This window comes from Akebia trifoliata, chromosome 7, assembly GCF_017979445.1.
Source record: "Akebia trifoliata isolate Shusen 1 chromosome 7, ASM1797944v1, whole genome shotgun sequence".
In the NCBI taxonomy this organism is placed as follows: domain Eukaryota; kingdom Viridiplantae; phylum Streptophyta; class Magnoliopsida; order Ranunculales; family Lardizabalaceae; genus Akebia; species Akebia trifoliata.
In genome coordinates, this window is record NC_141381.1 from 2,159,757 (window position 1) to 2,180,410 (window position 20,654).

General features: G+C 33.8%; 2 protein-coding genes across 3 annotated transcripts; one reads left to right on the forward strand and one right to left on the reverse strand.

Annotated features, from left to right (window-relative positions):
• Positions 1 to 223: 223 nt before the first annotated feature.
• Positions 224 to 10,615, forward strand: LOC147397942 (uncharacterized). Its single transcript, XM_086447039.1, has 9 exons — positions 224 to 509; positions 3,305 to 3,838; positions 5,469 to 6,614; positions 7,163 to 7,487; positions 7,567 to 7,822; positions 7,911 to 8,127; positions 8,760 to 9,124; positions 9,407 to 9,566; positions 10,394 to 10,615. The coding sequence occupies exons 1-9, from the start codon at positions 363 to 365 to the stop codon at positions 10,454 to 10,456; spliced, it is 3,213 nt and encodes a 1,070-aa protein (XP_086303165.1). The 5' UTR covers positions 224 to 362; the 3' UTR covers positions 10,457 to 10,615.
• A 373-nt stretch (positions 10,616 to 10,988) lies between these two features.
• On the reverse strand, positions 10,989 to 18,980 carry LOC147397943 (ARM repeat superfamily protein). 2 transcript variants are annotated; one of them, XM_086447040.1, is made up of 8 exons: positions 17,691 to 18,980; positions 14,712 to 14,796; positions 13,501 to 13,597; positions 13,281 to 13,344; positions 13,099 to 13,155; positions 12,684 to 12,721; positions 12,489 to 12,570; positions 10,989 to 11,363 (listed from the first exon to the last, which is right to left on the reverse strand). In XM_086447040.1, exons 1-8 carry the CDS (start codon positions 18,777 to 18,779, stop codon positions 11,268 to 11,270), a joined length of 1,608 nt encoding a protein of 535 aa, XP_086303166.1. In that variant the 5' UTR covers positions 18,780 to 18,980; the 3' UTR covers positions 10,989 to 11,267. The 2 variants fall into 2 exon arrangements, with proteins under 2 accessions (XP_086303166.1, XP_086303167.1); XM_086447041.1 differs by lacking the exon at positions 14,712 to 14,796 and having other exon boundaries at positions 17,696 to 18,980.
• Between the last annotated feature and the right edge of the window lie 1,674 nt (positions 18,981 to 20,654).

Here is a 20,654-nt window from a genome sequence, read left to right on the forward strand (position 1 = left end):
TTCTAAAATACCCTAAGTTTTATACTGTTTTGTTAAGTTTTATGTTTCCAATTTTGCCCTCCATATATTACACATATTTCTTACTGGACAGGTAAGTTAAGTGCTTTTGGAAAAAGAGAGACGGAAGTCTCTTTCAAATAAAAAAGCATAATAGTTATTGTGAGAGAAAGAATTTGAGATTCCTAAGTTTACTTTTTTTCTATGTTATTTGATTTCTTTATTGCGAAGACACCTCTTCTCTCATACCCCAAATGTCCCTCATACATATAAATATCCATGAAACTATGAAAAAGTGTAATTAATAAGAGAAAGAGTGAGAGAAATTGTTTTGGTGCACAGAGATAATAGAAGAAGGAGAGAAGATGGACAGAAAGAAAGAAATGGGTTCCTCTAGTAAAAAGAAGGGAAAGGGAAAGAAAAAACAACAAGGCATTAATAATGGTTTGGTTGATGTGGTTTTCTCTTGGAGTCTCCAACATATCCTCGACAGAAACCTCTATAAGGATAAGGTATCTCTCTCTCTCTCTCTCTCTCTCTCACACAATCTTTGTTCTTCCATTTCTCTCTCTGTGTTCTTCCCATGATGATCAATTTGAGTCATCTCGCATTGGACGAGTCAAATCATTGAAATCATTTAGCATTATTGTTTTTAATTTTATGAATGTGTGATCTTATTTTATATAAATATCAATCCAACGTTTAAACCAATAAAAAAAATAAAAATAAAAATTATTCATTTTGAATAAAAGGGAAAAACAAATAATATATCTATACCGAGTTGACTCGTCTGAGTTGGTGTGATGGACGATTTACATGTCCTATTCATGACGCATAGGTCTAAGGCTCGATTGATTTTCCCTAATTGATTTGGCGCCTAAACTCAACTTAACCAACTCGTTATGTCGGCAACTTGGACCTAACCGAGTTGGATTTTGAAACTTTGTTCGAGTTTTGGTTTTTATATTTATTTAAGGGTGAATTACACCTTGACCCCCTGTTGTTTGGTATAATTCCATATTAACCCCCTAATGTTTTGATAATTGCACTTACCTCCACTATCATTAACGTTGTTAAAATTCAGATGTTTTACCATTTTACCCACTTACTTTTTTCTTTCTTTTTTTGCCCTTAAAAATTAAAGGGCCAATGACCGTAAAATCCTATTCTTGAAAATAAGTTTTTTTTAATATTTTTTTTTATATATATCAAATATTAATCTAAAAAAGATTTTTGAAGTAAAAGTATCATAATTACCCTTTTAACAATTTTTTAAGTTTAAATAAATGTGTTTATTTTTTGAATATTTGAGATATTCTTATGTTTTAAAATTAATCACAAACCCTTTTACTATGATATATCTTATAAAATAAAAATAAAAAAATAAATCTTTATTTTCTTTTTCCAAAATTTTTAATCTTTAACTCACATAAATGATGATGAAGATGAGTATATAAGTTATCATCATCAAGTTTATCTGATCAATATATATTAGATTTATTAAAATAAATAAATAAATTTTAATAATTAAAACATAAATTTAAAACTTGACTTGAATGTTCATTGAATTGATTCAACTAAAAAAATTAGCAAATTGAATTTATGTTAATGTGCATTAACCAACACATTGGGGTATTTTTGGTAAAATTAAAAAAAAAAAATTCTAGGGTGTATTTAATGCATTTTAACGTGTCACCTTAGGGCACACATCAACAAAATCGAATTTTTAAAAATTATTTATAAATATTTAGTAATTAACAATGATTAGATAAGCGCACACGTTAACAAAATCCAATTTTTTAAAATTATTTATAAATATTTAGTAATTAACAATGACTAAAACATGACTTATATGTTATATGTGAAGTTGTTAAGTCGCTGGTCGGTTAGTTGACTTGACTTGTGCAATAATGGGGAAATGAAACTTCCATGGAAAATTATAGCCGCCCGCCAGCTACGTTGGAGGCATTATGTCCAACGAATACTTAAGTGTCAAGATTTCCATAAAAAATGTAGCATTTAAGAGAAAGATGTATTTCTCTTCTCATCTCAGTTACTTTTAGAATAAGCTTTCCTGAAAATTCACGAGGGATCCACTGTCAATTATGATGATTTTATATTATATTATATTATCGATTATTTTATCAATTATTTATGATTTAAATTATTTAATGTAAGAATCGTGATAAACTGGCGCTCTTTTTTTTGTATGTTCTCTGATCTGGCAATTTACAGAATCATAAATCTTTGTCTTTGTGTATCCCGATGCAAAAGATTTACAGTTCTGTGAAGAGAACATACAAAAAGCGTCAAATTATCACGATTCATTTTTAATATTCAAAATAGTTTTATTTGTTATAGTAACTCATGTTTTTAGACAAAAATGTTCCACTAACAATTTATTTAATAAATCCGTAGGATACGTTCTTGTAAATTAAAAGCTCCCCCTCCCTCTCAACCATTTTCATAATTGAACGAGGGAGAAAACTCTCCATTCTTTCTACCAAACAATCATTAAAGTTTATTATTGTAAACAGTTCAACTTATATATAATATATGTGGGAAGTGTTCAGATGCCCTAAAGAGAGGCAAACATTTTTCAAAACATGTGGTTAGAAGTTTTGAAATGAGCTGATTTTTGACGATGATTATTTTTTCATAAATATCATCCTTGTCAAAAATCAGCTCATTTCGAAACTTGTAACCCTAGTTAATGAGTTGAAGAATCGTGGACCATCTGATTTTTGACTCTCTTTAGGACTTCCGAATGCCACCCAATATATATAAGGAAATCTGTTGCCCAATTTGTAAATAGACCCGAAAGCGGTTCTTATCGGGTTTTGATTGGATTTTGAGACTCAATTAGCACTTGATCGTTTATTTTTCAACCCAACAATTGGTAGTTCTATATATAATTCTATTGGGTACTCCACACCTTAAGATATTTTTGAACATGACACTTCTTACTATCTGTTCTTGGTCTCAATCGTATCATATTTGCACTATTGTAACTAAGGTTGGGCACACCTCATGGTTGGCAAAACAATAATCAGACTAATTTGTGATGGCTGATCCCCTACATTGGAGAATTAGTCCGTCGAACGCAACGCAGTTAGTCATGTAGGCATAACTATATTACCTGTCGATGTAACAGTAAACCGTTGGTAGCTGCCCAACTCCCTTAGTAACTCAACTTTTGAACACACACTATTTTTTTTTTTTTTTCTTTTAAGTGATTGGTGTAAGATACGTGTAGGGAACATTTTATTATTTTTTTTTACTGATTAAAATGTGTGTTTTATGCCAGATTGTGAAGATTCCTGAAACATTTTCATCAGTCAACCATTACTTGAAGTCATTTATTTCCCCTCTCATTGAGGAAACTCATGCTGATATGCTTTCAAGCATGATGATTCTATCTCATCAACCAACATGTGAAATATCATCTCTCAAGATGTCTAAAGCTTATGAACCACCCAAAAAAATTTTATACAACATAATAATTAAACTACAGAGGCATAATGAAAACGTGGGGGAAATCTATGAGCCTCAAACTGGTGATGTAATTGCTATATCAAATGTGAGACCAGGGCACATCGATGATTTAAACAGCCCCCAAAGACCCTATCTTCCTGCCATGGTCATGCGTCGAGATAGAGATTCTAATTTTGCCGTAATCCTTGCATCAAGACCCATTGTGTATGAAGAAAGCAAGCAGAAGAGGAAAGAACAATTCGTCGCCATTTTTCTGATAAACATCAGAACAAATATTCGTATATGGGATGCGCTCCACATGGAGAAGGAGAACATTATTAAGGAGGTGTTACGTGTTGACTCCAAGGTATGATCCATGACTACACTCTTTTATAATTCAAGTATATTCAATCAATTGCTTGAATTTTATTTTGTTTTGTAACAAATATTAGTTTCTAATGATAGGGTTATAGTTAGAAATATAATGTATTATTTCATCAGTATCATAATAAATATCTTTTAGGGGTTGAAAGTTGCCAACTAAGAGAAATTGCTACATCCTTCGTAATTTTGTAACTCTTTATAATTATTTTTTAAGGAGTTACAAGTCTCAACCTATAAGTCGAGAAGTATAATTAACTTCGTAAAAAATATAGAAATAAAGAGAACAAAGATTGCACACAAGGATACATGTGATTTAGTAGTGTGCCTATGTCCATGGATCAGATCAAGAACAATTAACATTTTCTTTCAAATTTTATAATCCTAGATATCTCTATTTATAAATACTAGAGTAGAGAAAAACATGCCTATCTCCCCAAAAATAGAAACCCCCAACCCTTAAGAAAATATTACATAATTGTCTTTTTCATAATCCTAAAAAATTTGGGTTAGAGGGAAGGGGGCGCTTCCCCTTGCACCTTGCAACTCGGTGTACAACCAACAAAATACAAGACATCTACACAACAAACTTCTTATTTGGTAATAGTTGATAACTCACTCTAGAGCCCAATAAAGGAAAACAAAATGATCATCATTCGACTATATCTAGATATACTTATAATAGAGAAATATGTTACTCCCCTTATAATAGAGAAATCATACTAGTGGCCCATGGACACACGAAGCCTACTGAATTATCTACACACATCTAGTCCAAGTACAATCTAAATTGGTAAAGTATTAGAGTTGGAGTTCTCCGCAACTGGAGAGTGAATTCTCATAGTCAACTAAACACTTGGGTTGTAATTAACTCTCACCTTCAACTTTCAGAAGTCCCACTACTCAGGAGTACAACTTTGTGAACCAAATAGATCCTTTTGTCAGCAATCCTTGTACAACTGATTCACCTCTTATCCGTAGAGAAATCGATCCAAGATCAATAAAGAAAGAAATAAAGAAATGTCCAATCACACACACAAAGCACAGAGATTTCTACAAGATTCCCACAAGTTTGAGGTACGTTCACAGATCACACCGATTCTATTATGAAGAGAAAATTCATAGTTTCAGATTACACCCTTTCACTGAAAATAGATATACCACCCACCCCCGAAAACCTAACTAGGGTTTTACATAATACGAGTGAAATTATGAAAATACCCTTGGGAACATTTTCTTTAGGAGGCAAAGTCCCATAACCCCCACCTTCTGTGCAGGGGGCCGTGTTCACCCTAGTAAGGTAAGTGTTGAGCTCAACCGGCAACATGTGTAACTTGATGAACAATACCTCCCTAATAACCAGTACCATCAGGCTCAAAAAACCAGAATATTACCTTCTTTAGTTCTTAATATAATCTTTTTAAGCAATATCTTCTATACAACATTTGACTTTGTGGATGATCACCACAACACATTATCATAAGGTGCAACAAGAGTAAATAACAATGACGTAATTCGAGAAACTCAATCCACATATTGCTCAAATTTGATGGAGGAAAATAATTTAGTAGTATAAAAACTAATTTTAGTTATGCTCTTGTTTTTCTTTTTGGCAGGTTGAGCATAATTGTGACCAATGTTCCTCTCAAGAAATTGTGTGTGTCCAGGGAAGAGATCTAAATGCAGATTTACAATCGTCCAATCTGAATAAGTCACAAATCAATGCAGTCTTAAGCTCTATTGCAACAAGTCGTTGCAATCATAAGAATTCAGTCAGACTTATTTGGGGTCCTCCTGGGACGGGAAAAACAACGACAGTTAGTACATTGCTTTGGGGACTACTTCAGATGAAATGTAGAACACTTACATGTGCCCCAACTAATGTTGCAGTTGTAGCAGTAACTTCACGTCTCGTTAAGTTGGTTAAGAAGTCTCTTCAACATGAATATTACGGATTGGGTGATATTGTGTTATTTGGAAATGGTGAACGAATGAAGATCGATGATCATGATGACCTTCTTGAAGTATTTCTCGATTATCGTGCTGATAGAATTGAAGAATGTTTAGGATGGAGGGATAAATTAGATTCGATGATAAAATTGCTTGAAGATCCTAGTCGTCTTTATCGTAAATATTCACGAAGAACAAGAAAGCAGAATCGTGTTCAAAACTTGAACAAAGATCAAAATGGTGAAGCATTGAAGCAATCTGACATCGACATCGAAGTTTTAACAATTGTCGAGTTTGTGAGAAATGAATTCCATTATATTGAGACAAATTTGAGGTTTTGTTTAATAGGTTTGTGCACCCACCTACCTACATCTCATATATCAGTAGATGTACAAATCATGGAAAGAGCCTTAAATTTGCTTAATTCTCTAAGAACTTTGTTACATAGTGAGACCTTAACCGAACAAGAGCTGAGGAAAATCAAGAAAACCGTTGGCTCTTCGAAGTCGGTGTTATGTCAGACAAGAGATAAATTACTTCAAATACTCAAATCTCTTCGTGAAAAAATTAATGTGCCCGATTTTTCTGAAACTCCGATCCGAAAATTCTGTTTGGAAAATGCTTCCCTCCTATTTTGTACTGCTTCGAGCTCCGCTAGCTTACATGAATCGAAACCATTGGAGATGTTGGTTATTGATGAAGCTGCCCAGCTTAAGGAATGTGAATCTGCTATTCCCTTACAGCTCCCTAGTGTCCGGCACGCAATTCTTATAGGCGATGAGTGTCAATTGCCTGCAATGGTTCAAAGCAAGGTTTGTTCTTTTTCTTTGCTTCTATATTCCTTCATCTTTGCTTATTATATATGGTAAATTATCATTTCATGAGCTGAATATGACGAAATTTCCGATTCCGACTCATTGTTCATTTTAATTCCCAAAACATGAAGAGCGAGATCGTAGGTATTTCAAAGTAACGATTTCACTAATATAAGGTAGCGAGATAGCTGATATTTATTTCAAGGGTTTTGTTAACATGTGTCCTAAGGGCACACGTTTAGGTGCATTAAATACAACTTGGAAATTAAATTTCCTACCAAGGTGGATTTAACGCACCTTAATCTCATAGCAAACTTGCGAGATTGTCACTTTTCCAATAAATATCAGCGATCTCGCAACCTTATGTCAGCAAAATTGTCATTTTGAAATACCTGCAATCTCGCTCTTCATGTTTTTGGGAATTAAAATGAAGAAGAGTGAGCCAGAATAGGAATTTCATCAGAAGTTTATCATGGTTTTTGAAAATTTCTCTATTTACTATTATATATAGTTCTCTCAAAATTTGAAATTTTACAATTTATTAGATTTCGGAGAATGCCAAGTTCGGAAGAAGTTTGTTTGAGAGATTAGTATCATTGGGACAAAGGAAGCACCTTCTCAATATCCAATATAGAATGCACCCTTCGATAAGCTTATTCCCAAACTCTGAATTCTATGCCAAACAAATCTCAGATGCTCCTAATGTCATGAAACGCAGCCATAGAAAAAAATTTCTTCAAGGAACAATGTACGGCTCTTATTCTTTTATAAATGTCGAATATGGGAATGAAGAGTTTGATAAGTCGTATAGCCATAGAAACATGATGGAGGTAGCTGTAGTTTCAGAGATAGTGACGAGTCTTTATGAAGGTATGATTATTTTTTATTGAATTTATTTTTTCTTCATTGATTACTATATCAAAGGTTTTGAATAGTTTGATGCTTCCAGCATCGATCGCTACCAAGAAGAAGGTTAGTGTTGGTGTTATATCCCCATATAAAGCTCAAGTTTTTGCACTTCAAAATAAGCTTGGAGACAAGTATTGGTCACAAGATTATTTCTCCTTGAGCGTTCGATCTGTTGATGGGTTTCAAGGTGGTGAGGAGGATCTCATAATTATTTCTACCGTGAGGTCTAATGGGAATGGAAAGGTGGGTTTTCTTTCCAATCGTCAACGAACGAATGTGGCTCTGACAAGGGCAAGGTAATTATAATTATAATAAATTGCATCGTTCCCATAATTTTCGAATCTCTTTGGTAGCAATTATAAAGATTGGTTGCTTCAATTTCAGGTACGGTCTTTGGATTTTGGGGAACGGTCCAACTTTAATGAGAAGTTGCTCGGTTTGGATGAAATTAATCCTTGATGCGAAGGCTCGGGGATGTTTCTTTAACGCTGATGACGACAAGAGATTGGCGGAAACAATCATATATGCTACTGTCGAGTGTCGCCAATTCGATGTTTTACTTAATATGAATTCTTTACTTTTCAAAGGGGCAAGGTGGAAGGTGTGTCAACTGTCTTTTTTCTTCCTTATAGCAATTTCGTCTTCTCACCTAGAGCATGTTAAGATATACTTGAAAAGTTTTTTTTTTTTTTTTTTTACATTTAAAAGTTACAAAAAAAAAAAAAAAAAAAAGTTGTTTGGATTAATTTTTTTATTTTTTATTTGAAAAAACTTACATTTAGAAGTAGAAATCTTTACATTTTTAAAAGCAAAAGGAAATTATTATTTACTTTTTAGAAGTTACTTTCTTCCACAGTTACTTGTATCCAAACCAGACCCTAGTCTCCACCTGTTTGTGAAGGATCAAACCATACTTGAGTGACCCCTCATCCTTTGAAAGCATTTATTTTAAAATTTTCAATGCAAAGCATTTCGGTCGTACTTGGAGTGCAATTTTTGACTCCCACTATTGTTCTTTAGTTTCTATCTTTGATCTACAATTTTGATAGTTTAAGTCTCATTTTACTACCTAGTAATTATTGAAAAATGCAGTTGAAGATTTTTATCCATAATAGAAAATCACAATTTGGTAATCAAATAGGAAATTCGGTTTGTAATGGTCAGTATACTTGTTTTTTCGCCTCGAGTCAATCCTCAAATTGTTTCAGCTACTTATGTTGTTAATTTTGTTAGGTTATATTCGGAGACAATTTTGGGAGATCTATGAAGAAAATAAAGAAAGTTGAGGCTCAAAAGGAAGTTGTTTCTCTCTTAATGAAGCTTTCAAGTGGTTGGCGCCATCCTCAGAAGCCAAAAAAACTCAATGTCATCGATGGAAATTCTTCTCAGTTGTTGGAACAATACAAGGTCCATGAGTCGCTCAAACTTGTTTGGACAGTAGATATTCTTAAGGAGAATTCAGAATGTATCCAAGTATTGAAGTTTTGGGAAATCTTACCTCAATCGGAGATAGTGAAACTGGCTAAGCGTCTCGATGAGATCTTCAAGAACTATACAATGGATGATATGGACCGTTGCAAATTCAAATGTCTTGAAGGGTATGAAATGGCCTGCTCTACTTTATTTTCAAATTTTTCTTTAATTAAATAAAAAAATAATCAAATGTTGATCCGAGGGTACGTTATGTTTTTTTCCTAGGGTAATTAGGTTCATCCATAAAAGCTGACTTAAATTGGTGCATGTTTTGTGCATTTTGGACTACAGCATTTGTTCCCATTTTTATATAAACTGCATTTAGACACATATTGGTTCATTTAACAATTACAATCTTTGTTGGATGTTTTAAGAAGTTTACCAGATGAAGGCTTTGTTTTCTACAGGAAATTAGTAGTTCCGATGAGTTGGGAAATCAGTCCAGATGTTGTTACACCGACGAACATCAACAATTCTAAATCCGTGAACCATTTGTCAAGTCAGTTAGCCTCACTCACACTTGGGAAGGACCCTCAGTACACAAGCATGTCCAGCACTAATGATTTGGTGAGTACTTCAAATTTGGACACTTAATTCTGTCTGTGATAATTATTTCCTGCATTATCGACAACATTTTGCTTCAAAATTGCATCTAACTGAATGATCCGGAGATCAGTCAATCCTTCGTTCACCTAAAAGAATTCATGAGGGGCCAGACCCATCAATTGAACCGTGGGGATTTGTCACTTAATACCTGAATGATATATTAGGCCATAAATCTTTGAGGGAAAAGTAGTTGTTCACATTTTTATGAAGAAATTGTAAAATTTGCATTTTAAAAGTGAGAAATATGGAAGATTGCTAACAACATTCTGAATATAGCAGTTCACATTCATCGCAAAGTTAAGTAAAATGTAGAATAGTGAACTCTACTAATGCTGTTGATGTTTATATTAAAGTAGTTAAAAATGTAAACAAATTGTGACATAAATACATTATGCCATTTGATATTTGATATATACACGTCTGTGAATGATACCGTGACAGGGAACATGTTGTTTCCGACCCCCTCTAAGTTGTTGAGTTGAAGACATATATTAGCTTGATTTTTTTCCTTTTATTAAAAAAAAAAAAAAAAAGTAAATATTAATAAACTTAATTATGACTCATTAGGGCGTTAATAATTAGTCCATTGGAACTTGTCAAATTTTTTTATTTGGTTTTTTGTAACAGATCTTACTGCTTTCATTTAAATGATTTGATGAATTAGTACATGGTTTCTGTTTTGTTTGGTTTTTCAGTTGTACTGGTAATTATATATGCCGAAAAACTAATTCCTCTTAGTGTCATCTTTTACGCCACCTTGATGTTTGTTACTCACTTTCTTGTTGCAGGAATCATCAGCTTGGGACAAAACTGGGGAGCAATTTGTATGGGCTCCTAAGTTCAACAACTAAGTACAAGAGAATTTTGGTGATATTGGCATTGTAATTCTTTCCTCTTTTTTCTGTTTCAAGAATTTAAAAATGTCTTTAGCCAATTATTAGTTTGTAAATTCTTGGTGTTTGTATTTGCTTAAGATTAAATCTTGATAACTATATTTTTCACAATGTTTACACCCATTTCTAATGAAATTATGATTTTCTTTAATAATCAGTTTCTAAATGTATGGGTCTAGGTAAAGAATTGAATGTTTAAAAATGATTCATGGAACAGATTCAGTCGTCGATCCATCAAGCATATATAGTCCCTCTTTTCTAATCATTTGGCCTCGGATCCAACTCAGATCATCGACAAAAAAAGTAAATCCGTGTCAATAAATTCCTGAAAAATGATTTCACTCAAAGTTTACTTCTAGAAGATCAGTTTTCATAGGAAATGGAATTCCATCAAGCCAAACTTGCGATATATTGAGAATTAAGACGAGAAATCACATTTTCATACAAAATCAGTTGACTCCAGCATTTATATTCACCTTTAGAGCAAACATCTGTAAGTCTAGGAATTAAAATTACTGTAAATATATGAATAAGTAGAGCACAATTTGTTATATTCTCCTAAAATCCTCCACAATTTTTGTGTATAAGCATCCGATGACAAAGAAAGAAACTACAAGTACAGGCATGCATAACTCAGTCAAATACTCACTTTCCATTTGTCTATTTGGCTCCAAAAAGACATGAGCAATGCTGCGGCGCAGTGCATTAATTGGAACCACTTCCAATGTGCACTCAAGTTCAATATCAAAATGGCTATCCATGGAAGGATTTAATCATCGAAAGCCGCGATGAACTTTTGGATCTTAGTCTGTGCTCGTTCCTTTTCTTCTGGTCCGTCCAGGTCACCAATGTTATCATGGTATTCCTGTGGTTCAAAAAAAAAAAAAAAAACAGTGCAAATGTATTGATTATTGTTTGATTTTTTTAGAAAAAAAAAAAAGAACAGTCCAACCACTTTCATCCTTTTCTCGGGTTCATTAGTACCATAAACAGAAATATACCTAAGCTACCCTTAACTTAAAAATAAATTACAAAAACACTCTAATTTTTGTAATTTTATCACTCCTAAATGTCCAACCCTTGAAAGCTTAAATAAAAGACCAGACATACTCCTTAATCCGTGTCGTTAGGTACAGACTACCTCTTGTCTTTGATGCAGCTCAAATGATTCTAAACTTTCAATCAAGAGACCCCTATATTCAGACCATTCACCATGGCTTACCAACCATTCAAAAGCAGACAATTGATTGAACAATCAATCAGAGGCATAAAATTAGGGGGACTTAACTTCTACTTTATAATATGAGTGAATTATATAATAAGAAAGGGAAAGAGAAAAAAATGATGATTAGAGTCCAGAGATCAAGGCATGGTGACAGGGTGAATGGTCCACTGCCTTAATACAAAAGTTTGAAATCCCCAAAATGTCATGGAAATACCTTTGCTATTTTATCAATGGCATTATCAAGTTGGTTATATTTACATAGGAATCAATCCTGGCTTACCCTAGTGAAAACCTAATACACCAACACCAATATGTGGTCATCGCTATTAGAACAAAAGATGATATAAGATATGCTGGTACATGGAAATCATGTAAGCATGTATACATCTACTGCTGAAAATGGTATTCTTGATATTTCCTTCGAACAAGATGGATGAGTTAGAATGTGAGTTCAAGAGTGCCTGACAAAATCGAACGTTAAGAAAATGGGTTACCTACGTTATGATGATAACTTCAGTTCTTATTGTTTTTTTGACAGTTAGGATATCTAAAATGGAAAACATTACAAGATGTCAAATCATTATTACGACCCATGCAAGCTAACAAAACAATAGAGCTAGCAAATAGAAAAAAATTCAGAATATCCACAACAGCATATCTAGATATGGCTTACGTTTTTTTGAAAAGTATCTAGATATGGCTTATGTTAATTTCACAACAGACCTCAAGTAACAGGCAAAGAGCAGATAATTAGAGAACATATACCTGGAGTACATCCATCACAACTTTCTTTGTCAATCTTTGCTGCCTCAGTAGCAGTTCAATTCTTGATCTTATTCGAGGATGCCTGAATAGAGGAATATCTTCAAAATTAAGAGAATAAAACCAATGTTTGATGCTCCAAGTAAAGCTCTTTGGAAAAAAGGATGTAGACACAGCTAAAAAAATTATAGAACTTACTCAGAAGACCAAAGATGGCCAAGAATAACAGCAATCAACTGCAGGGTCATAGTGAAGAAAGTTGGATCAGAAAAACAAACATAAACATTGAAAGAAAACAAAAATTATCACTGGAGAAGGAAAAATACCGAGCATAATTGAAATAAAATCTCAAATAAAAAATTTCTCGACGGGATAGTTCATTGGATATACAGAAATGCAGTCTCAAATTAAAAATGCAACACTTTATAAACATTAAATCTCATAGAACATATTGTGGCTTTCTATATAATAATAATAATAAATAAATAACTAAAAATTACACCGACCTCAAATGACAGTTTTCTAGATAACAAATGACATATCCTAGTTTTCTTCTTTTTTCCCCCCATATTTGTTACTGAAGAAAAGAATGTCACCACAAGAGGCTGCTAACCTGAAGAGTGTATAACCCAGATTCTAGCTTTCTGTTATAGCGCTCCTCTTCATCCATCTGTGCATGCACAACAGGATAAACTATTTACCATGCTTTTAATATGGTTGGCACCTCAAGAATAGATCAATATCATAACTTGATGTTTATTTCATGAAGGCCAATAGATAGATGAAAAGTGTAACCTCTAAATCATCAAACTCAAGCCGGTCCAGTCGTTCAGTCTCTGCTTTAACTCTATCAGAATATCTGCAAAGATTGAAGTTGATTAGATGCCAGTATAAGCTTTCTCAAGAAAGAATGAATATCTATTTCCCAAGATGCTACTAATTATGGAACAAGAAGGTCATACAACAATGTAGTTTTGGCTTGGATATGTAAAGAGTGAGAATCAACAGTTACTACCTCAAATAGAGTTCCATAAGGCGGTCTATCTTTTCACACTCATTTTCCACAAACTTGCTTAACAATCTATCTCTTCTTGAGCCCCTCAAAATACCACCTGATAGCCACACAAGACCAATCAATTATATCATTATTGCGGAGAAAACAACAACTGGGGATGTAGTTAAAAACAGAGGAAAAAAATCTGAACTTCATATATCATAAAATAGAAAAATAAACATATGTAAGACACGAGAGTTCAGAAATAATCATGACAAAATGTTCTCTTTATACACTCCATTTTAAGATAGTATTTATATTTTGAGTACATTCCTACACAATTTTTTTTTTTTTTTGATAAGTAACATTCCTACACAATTCCTATGACCTAATGTTCTACATCTCCACTAGATCGTTACCAATGCTAAGAAATAACTTACCAGTTTCATGGTTCCTCTTCATCCTGAGCCTCTGAGGTGATTATCATCAATTTTGAGGTCACCCAAAGAGTAAAGCTCTTCAGCATCAGCTGTCCCCAATTTTCAAAGATTGTGAAGGGTTGTTTTTTGAGGAATTTACCTTCAGATGGGACTTTACTGAGTATGGGAGAAATTAATGGTTTTGTTTGAACTATATATATTTCCTTTTCTAGGTCTTTTCAACCTTCGTAAATAATTGGATCTTTCCTTCCTTTTCCACTAAAACACACATATATAAAGAAAGAATTAATAAAAGCTCATGAATTGCTAAAAACATACTTGAAATACTTTAGTGGGAAAAATAAGAAATCTGATTTCTAGAGAGATGAATAGCTTCTAGAAAATAAATAGATGTTCATTTTGACTTTTTACAGGGCAAAAGGAGATAGCAAGGGTATTAAAGTTAATTACAACTTGTAACACCCGTAGGAGGTGGGTCTGCTGCATCCATGATAGACATTCTTGATGAAGAACCACCTCAAAGGCAAGAATTATGATGGTTATCAGACACTACTTTAACTCAATGGAAATGAGAAGCTCCATCACATTTGAATCCTTAATATGAAGGGATCTGTATGTGTGTGTGATCCTTATTTATTTATAGGATCATGATAATTCATAACCCTAAAGCAATGCCAAGTTACCTATGCATGGGAATATTTTGTAATGATAGACCATGAACTACAAATACTTCAGAAGACTTGATATATACACACAGATATAATAAGTTCTAAAATTCACTTGCCTTCTTACCAAATAATGATGCGATAAGAGATATAAGACGCTCTTCTAACTCCTCTTGGTAACTTTCTTTCTTATTCTTCTTGCTCACAGGAATCTGTATATCATCAATACACTATAAGATTCAATAAGAGCAGCTATCCAAAAAATAGAAAGATTCAACCAAAAGCATTCACCATGCATACTGAAACGTACAAAATGTTGTTTTTCTTTCAAAAACTAAATGTGGTGCCATAAAATCTTGATAAGAAATTCATCATCATTTTCAAAGCCTTTCCCAAAAATTTGAGGTCAGCTGAACAAAATATTGATCCTCCACTCAATTTTGTCTAAAGCCATGTCTTGTATTAGTTTTATCGTGTCCACATCCACTTTCAAATTTATTTTTAGTCTTCCTTCAGCTCTTTCAGAACCTTCAACTTGCACATTCCTTTGAAACGCAGGTGGTAATCAACCTTCATTGCATTACCAAACCATCACAATTGATTTCCCCTTAGGGCCTCCAACATTTTACAAATGTGTTCATTTCCAATTTTATCTTTCTTGTTTTTGCCCTCATCCATCTCAAAATCCTCACCTTTGCCACGCTGAATCTGCACATGTTGTTTCTTGACCACCCAACATTCGAATTCATAAAGCATAGTCAGCATTACTCTCATTTTACAAAATTTTCCTTCTAGTTACATAGAGTTCCAAAAGCACACGGCCAAATGGTTGTTTATTACTTTACTGTACCATGACGACATGATGATATATCTTCTTCTTTTGTTGCTTACGTTATTACTTACTGAAATTCCAATACATTTTTCTCATGCCTTTTCACAATCAAACAATCAAAATCAAGAATGATAGGGTACTAATGGGGACATACTAGGGGGACCAGAAAGTCAGAACATTCCAGCTTTATGGAAGACTCGACACTTATCGCAGGGAGGTAGAGTGGTGATGATTAAGCACATATCTGATATCCGTTGCTAAGGAGTTGGAAAAATTGAATGGATACTTCCTATGGATAATTCTATTGAGTCCTCACATATACAATTTGGTAGAGTGGAAGGTGGTTAGTGCTCCTAAGATTAAAAGTGGTCTAGGAATTAGAAGATTTAAGGAGATGAACATGAAGGTTGATGGAAAATTTATGCTCATGGTTCCAAGATAATGTTGAAGGTTGTCAATGGAAGCACTTGTGAACGCTAGATTGAAGAGCATAGCCATATAACAGCAAAGATGGCCAGGTTCCCTACAAAGTTATCGGGAAATGGTTGTGGAGATTTGGGATTGAAATTACCAATCTCTAGAGAAAAGTCATTTTTTCATAAATTATGGGGAGAAAGATATGTAGAGCTATTTTGAAGTCCAAGTGCTCTATGGAGTGTATGGTGTGCAACTTCAGTAACAATGAAGATACAGCAGTGGGACCAAAAAAAATGATGGCCAGGAAATATCCTAAATTGATTTTTTTGTTATCTCAGTTCGGTTATTTATAAGGATGGAGATATTAATGAAGATGTCTGGAACAAGAGCTGGATGATTGAGGTGGAGGTATCCTTCTAGAATGTTGTGTGATCAGGACATACCTAAAAAGAAAGTTTTACAAGAAAGTAGTAACATCAGTTATGCCATGCTTTGTGGAGCTGAATTTAAGCAATCAAGAAACATATTCAGAAATTGTGTGTACATAAGATGTGGACGTTGAGATGGATGAGTAGAGAAATGAAAAGTAACAAAAATTGGAAATGAAGGCATTCACGAAAATGTTGGAATTCCAAATACACTCAAAATAATGTTGTTTTAGGCCTATCTTAGACGTCCTAAGTTCCGATAATATCATCTACGTTCAAAGTAAATGGAGAGATAGCTCAATGAGGACTGAACCATGTATCTATTGGTGACTTGAGTGAAGACAAGCACCCAGCCCATATGGTTTCATGTTGCTTTCTACACAAAATGTTGGAGCACCATCATAAGGATTCCATGCATGTGGCTCAAAACCCTTTTTTTATGATAAGTGAAATTTTTATTGAAATGGTCACGGAACCCTTGAAAGATGCTTATCTATTCTGGACTGCAGTTCCAATAGAACATTTATTAATCTCATTCCTAAAAAGGTAGGAATACAAGATCTCAAATCAGTGTGGTCAATATCTCCAAGGCCCTTTCTTGAAGACTCGAGAAGGTTTAGGAGTTTGGTTGGACAATCGTTTTTCCTCATTAATGAGCATTTGTCAAAGGGAAAAAATATCTTGAAGATGTGCTTATAGATAATGAATACCCTGGTGCCAAAACTTAGTCAGAGAAACCGGGATTTCTTTGCAAAGTTGATATTGAGAAGGCTTATGGCTACAATAGTTGAAGCCTCCTCGACTATATGCATGATGGTGGAGTTTAAAATTGGGACTACAAAGGATAAAGGGAGTAGCATTTGTGTTACTTTGCAGCAAACTCAATGAACCATATTGCACACTTAATTACAATATTAGATAATATTGACGGTACAGCTAGAAGAAATTTTTTTGGGTGATTGAATTCAATATCAACTAAAACAAAAACTTCTCTTAAAAACAAAATTACTTATGCGAAACAAAGTTTTATTATGTAATTGGACATTTCACACATAAATTATAAGGGCATAACAGTTAAAGTTGCTACTGTTCGGTTGATATTTCGCATAAAAAATTATTTTTCAGCACATATTTCTATGCATTTATTTCTTCACAAGAATAAGCGATAACCCACTTCCATCCAACAGATATTCTTGACAATGTTCTTGAACAGATTGAAAATGTACAAAATGTTCTTGAACAGATTGAAAAAATGGTCTCTGATGAATGGGACAACCAACATTAATTCAGGATAATCTGCTAAACAAATCCTGAGCAATGCAGATGCCCATGGAATCAGTAGTTTTATACTTGAATGAACATCGAAAATTCACATAAATATGGTAAAATAAAAATATCGAAAAAGAAATAAAAGGCGAAGGAGACTTGCCTTACCCATGAAAGCAGCAAACGCAGTCTTCAACCCCAAAACATCGACAAACCGCTCACAAGCAGGGGGATACTTCGTCATTGCAAAATCTAAAGCTCTTATCGCAGACCCGTAAGCTAATTTCTTCTGTTTCATAATAATAATCATCAACTCGACCCCTTCAGCCTTCACAAACCTCTCCTTATTCTCCATTGGCATCAACAAACAACACAAACAATCAAACAAATTCTCCACCATTTCTTCCTCATCCGAACTCTTTGGATCCCTCGATTTATAAAGCGCAACCGCTTGAAGCACAACATCAACACCATTCATCTGCCCTAACCGCCGTTGATTCGCCGTACTATTCTGCAACAAAATAGCCAAAATCTCCGACGAGTACTGTTTAATACTATCAAATTCTCGAATCTTAATCTTGCCCAGTAGCCACCGCAACAACTTTGTCCTCTCACAGACTAATTCGGCCACTGCAGGCTTCACCTCAATCATATTTTCGATTGTAGAGAGCGTATTGTACACAGCTGTCATCTCATCTGGATCGGTCTCGGATAACCGACCAAGATTCTGAACCAACAACTCCAAAGCATTGTTCTCGACCAACGAGTCAACGAGAATCCGAGCGGGCTCGTCGTTGTCCTCCAACACGTCCTCGTCTGTCAAATCTTGGAGCAACCCAACAACATCAATGGAGATATCTGTGTTATCGTGACTCAACAAACCCAAAATCGAAGGAACAGTGTTGAGATTTACGAGTTCTGGGTAGAGTTCAGGACCTCCAGCGAGGATTTTGAGCTTTTCGATCTCATCGTGAAGTTCAATTTCAGAATCTGCAAACTTGTCAGGTAAATCTGGGTACTTTAATCGAGCTTCAATGTTATCGCGAAGACGACGTTCGAAGGATAAAACGAGCCTTTTTAGGGTTCGAAGATCGAGCACTTCGACTGAACTGTGAGATTTCTCGACTGCTTCAAGGAGAGAGAGATCGAAACCATCATTGACTCCGTTTTCTATGGGTTGATCGAACGATGATGATGGATCCTCATCTCTCTTTCGCTTCGGTGCGTGGTTGCGAAAGTTGCCAATCTCCATTTTCTTTTGCAGAGAACAAACCCTAACCCTAACACTAAGAACCCTAAATAGGGAAGAATGAGCTTCAGTTCTAGGGTTTTACTGGTCAAGGTTTCTGCTTTCTAGGGTTTTAAAAGTAAGTCTCGCAAGCAAAAGCCATGTTTTTTAGATAAAGAAGAGAGAAGATAGCGAAGCGAGCTGCAGCGGACCCGGAATCGGACCTCTCTCTGTCTTCCAAAATAAAATTAGAGAGCTCTTATTGCCACATCAATTTTTACTAATGCCACCACAGCAATTCATTTATCAATCGCAGTTGGTGTGGCAATAGTAACTCTCTAAATTTATATGAAATGGCCTAAATACCCTCAAAATCAATGAAAAAAGCCCTAACTTTTTTTTATCTCAAAAACCTGTTATCTTCAATCTCTTTTGCCTACATGGTAAATTCTTAATATGTTCATATTCAACCTCATCTACAATCCATTGTTTTCAACCTTACCTTAACTTAGGGGTGTCAATGGGCCGGTTTCGCAAATAACCAGAATCGAAACCTAAATAAAACATTAGTTTGGATTAGATAGAATAAATAATTATTTACAAATGTTAAAAAATTTAACTTGTAATAATTATCGACAATCGAGAATTAAATTTCAAAAATAAATTATTTAAGTAAATCAAACTTTTGAGAAGAAAATCTTAGAAAATTAAGGTGTGTAGTATTCATTTTTTTTTTTTTTCGTTGAAATTGAATAAGAATATAAAAAATGAAAGGATGTTCACCTTGAGAGTAGGTTAAAAATAAATACTTCACAATATTATCTTTGTATTTTAATTATAATTAACTTCAAGATATCTCTTGATTAGTAGTTAATTAAACTATTAATTTTATTATAAATATAATAGATAAAATAAATTTACTAGTCAAGTACACATTGGATACTGTAGACACCCCATTTTTGTACTCGCCTGGTTAATCAACTCGTCAACCCGATTGCAATGGTTCCCAATGATGGATGATTATTCCAATGCTTTATTTTGTTATCAGATATGTTTCAAAAATCCGAATGAAGTATCTCAAATTAACAAAACTGTAGAAACCACGCTACGCTAGGAAAATATAACCCCAAAAGCTTAGAAATCATCATTTTTCAAACAAAAAGATGCTTCACGATAAAAATCACTAAAAAATGATCAAATTACCAAAATACCCCTAACCTTCAAAATTCCCTAGAGCTTACGTTACGCTTAAGAAAATCCTTTCGAACACATAAAACAACAAATCAAAATCAAATAAATCATTTCACCAATTTTCACAGAATTTGACAAAATTATGAAAATGCCCCTCATAAAGTTCATGACCATTTCAAATAAAAAATTTCATAAATGACACAAACCAATATTTCCATTGAATTCCTTATGAAAAATAGATTCTAAAACATCCTAGAACATAAAAAACCAACTTAAAACGCAAAAAGTCCTCTCCGAGGGCAAAACGGTAATTTCACAATTTTTATAATTAAAAATTTCGAAATTAATAAATAAAATATTAAATAATTAAAGTGAAACATTAATAAAATTAATTTAAAAATTTTAACCAAAAAAATCAATCAATCAGGCTCTCAGGCAAAATTGTTGAGGGTTGCTAAGATATTTATTCAAAGACCCCTCCATTTGGGGGTCCAAAGAATTAAAGATATAATAGAGGGGGGTTCTCCAAAAAATTAAAGTCAATCAAGTAAGACTAAAGTCAATATCTTAAAGTCAATCAAGTAAGACTAAAATCAAAATTAAAGTCAATTAAGTAAGACTAAAGTCAAGATATTAAAGTCAATCAATTAAGACTGAAGTCAAGATCTTAAAGTCAATCAAATAAAACCAAAAGTCAAAATCCTAATA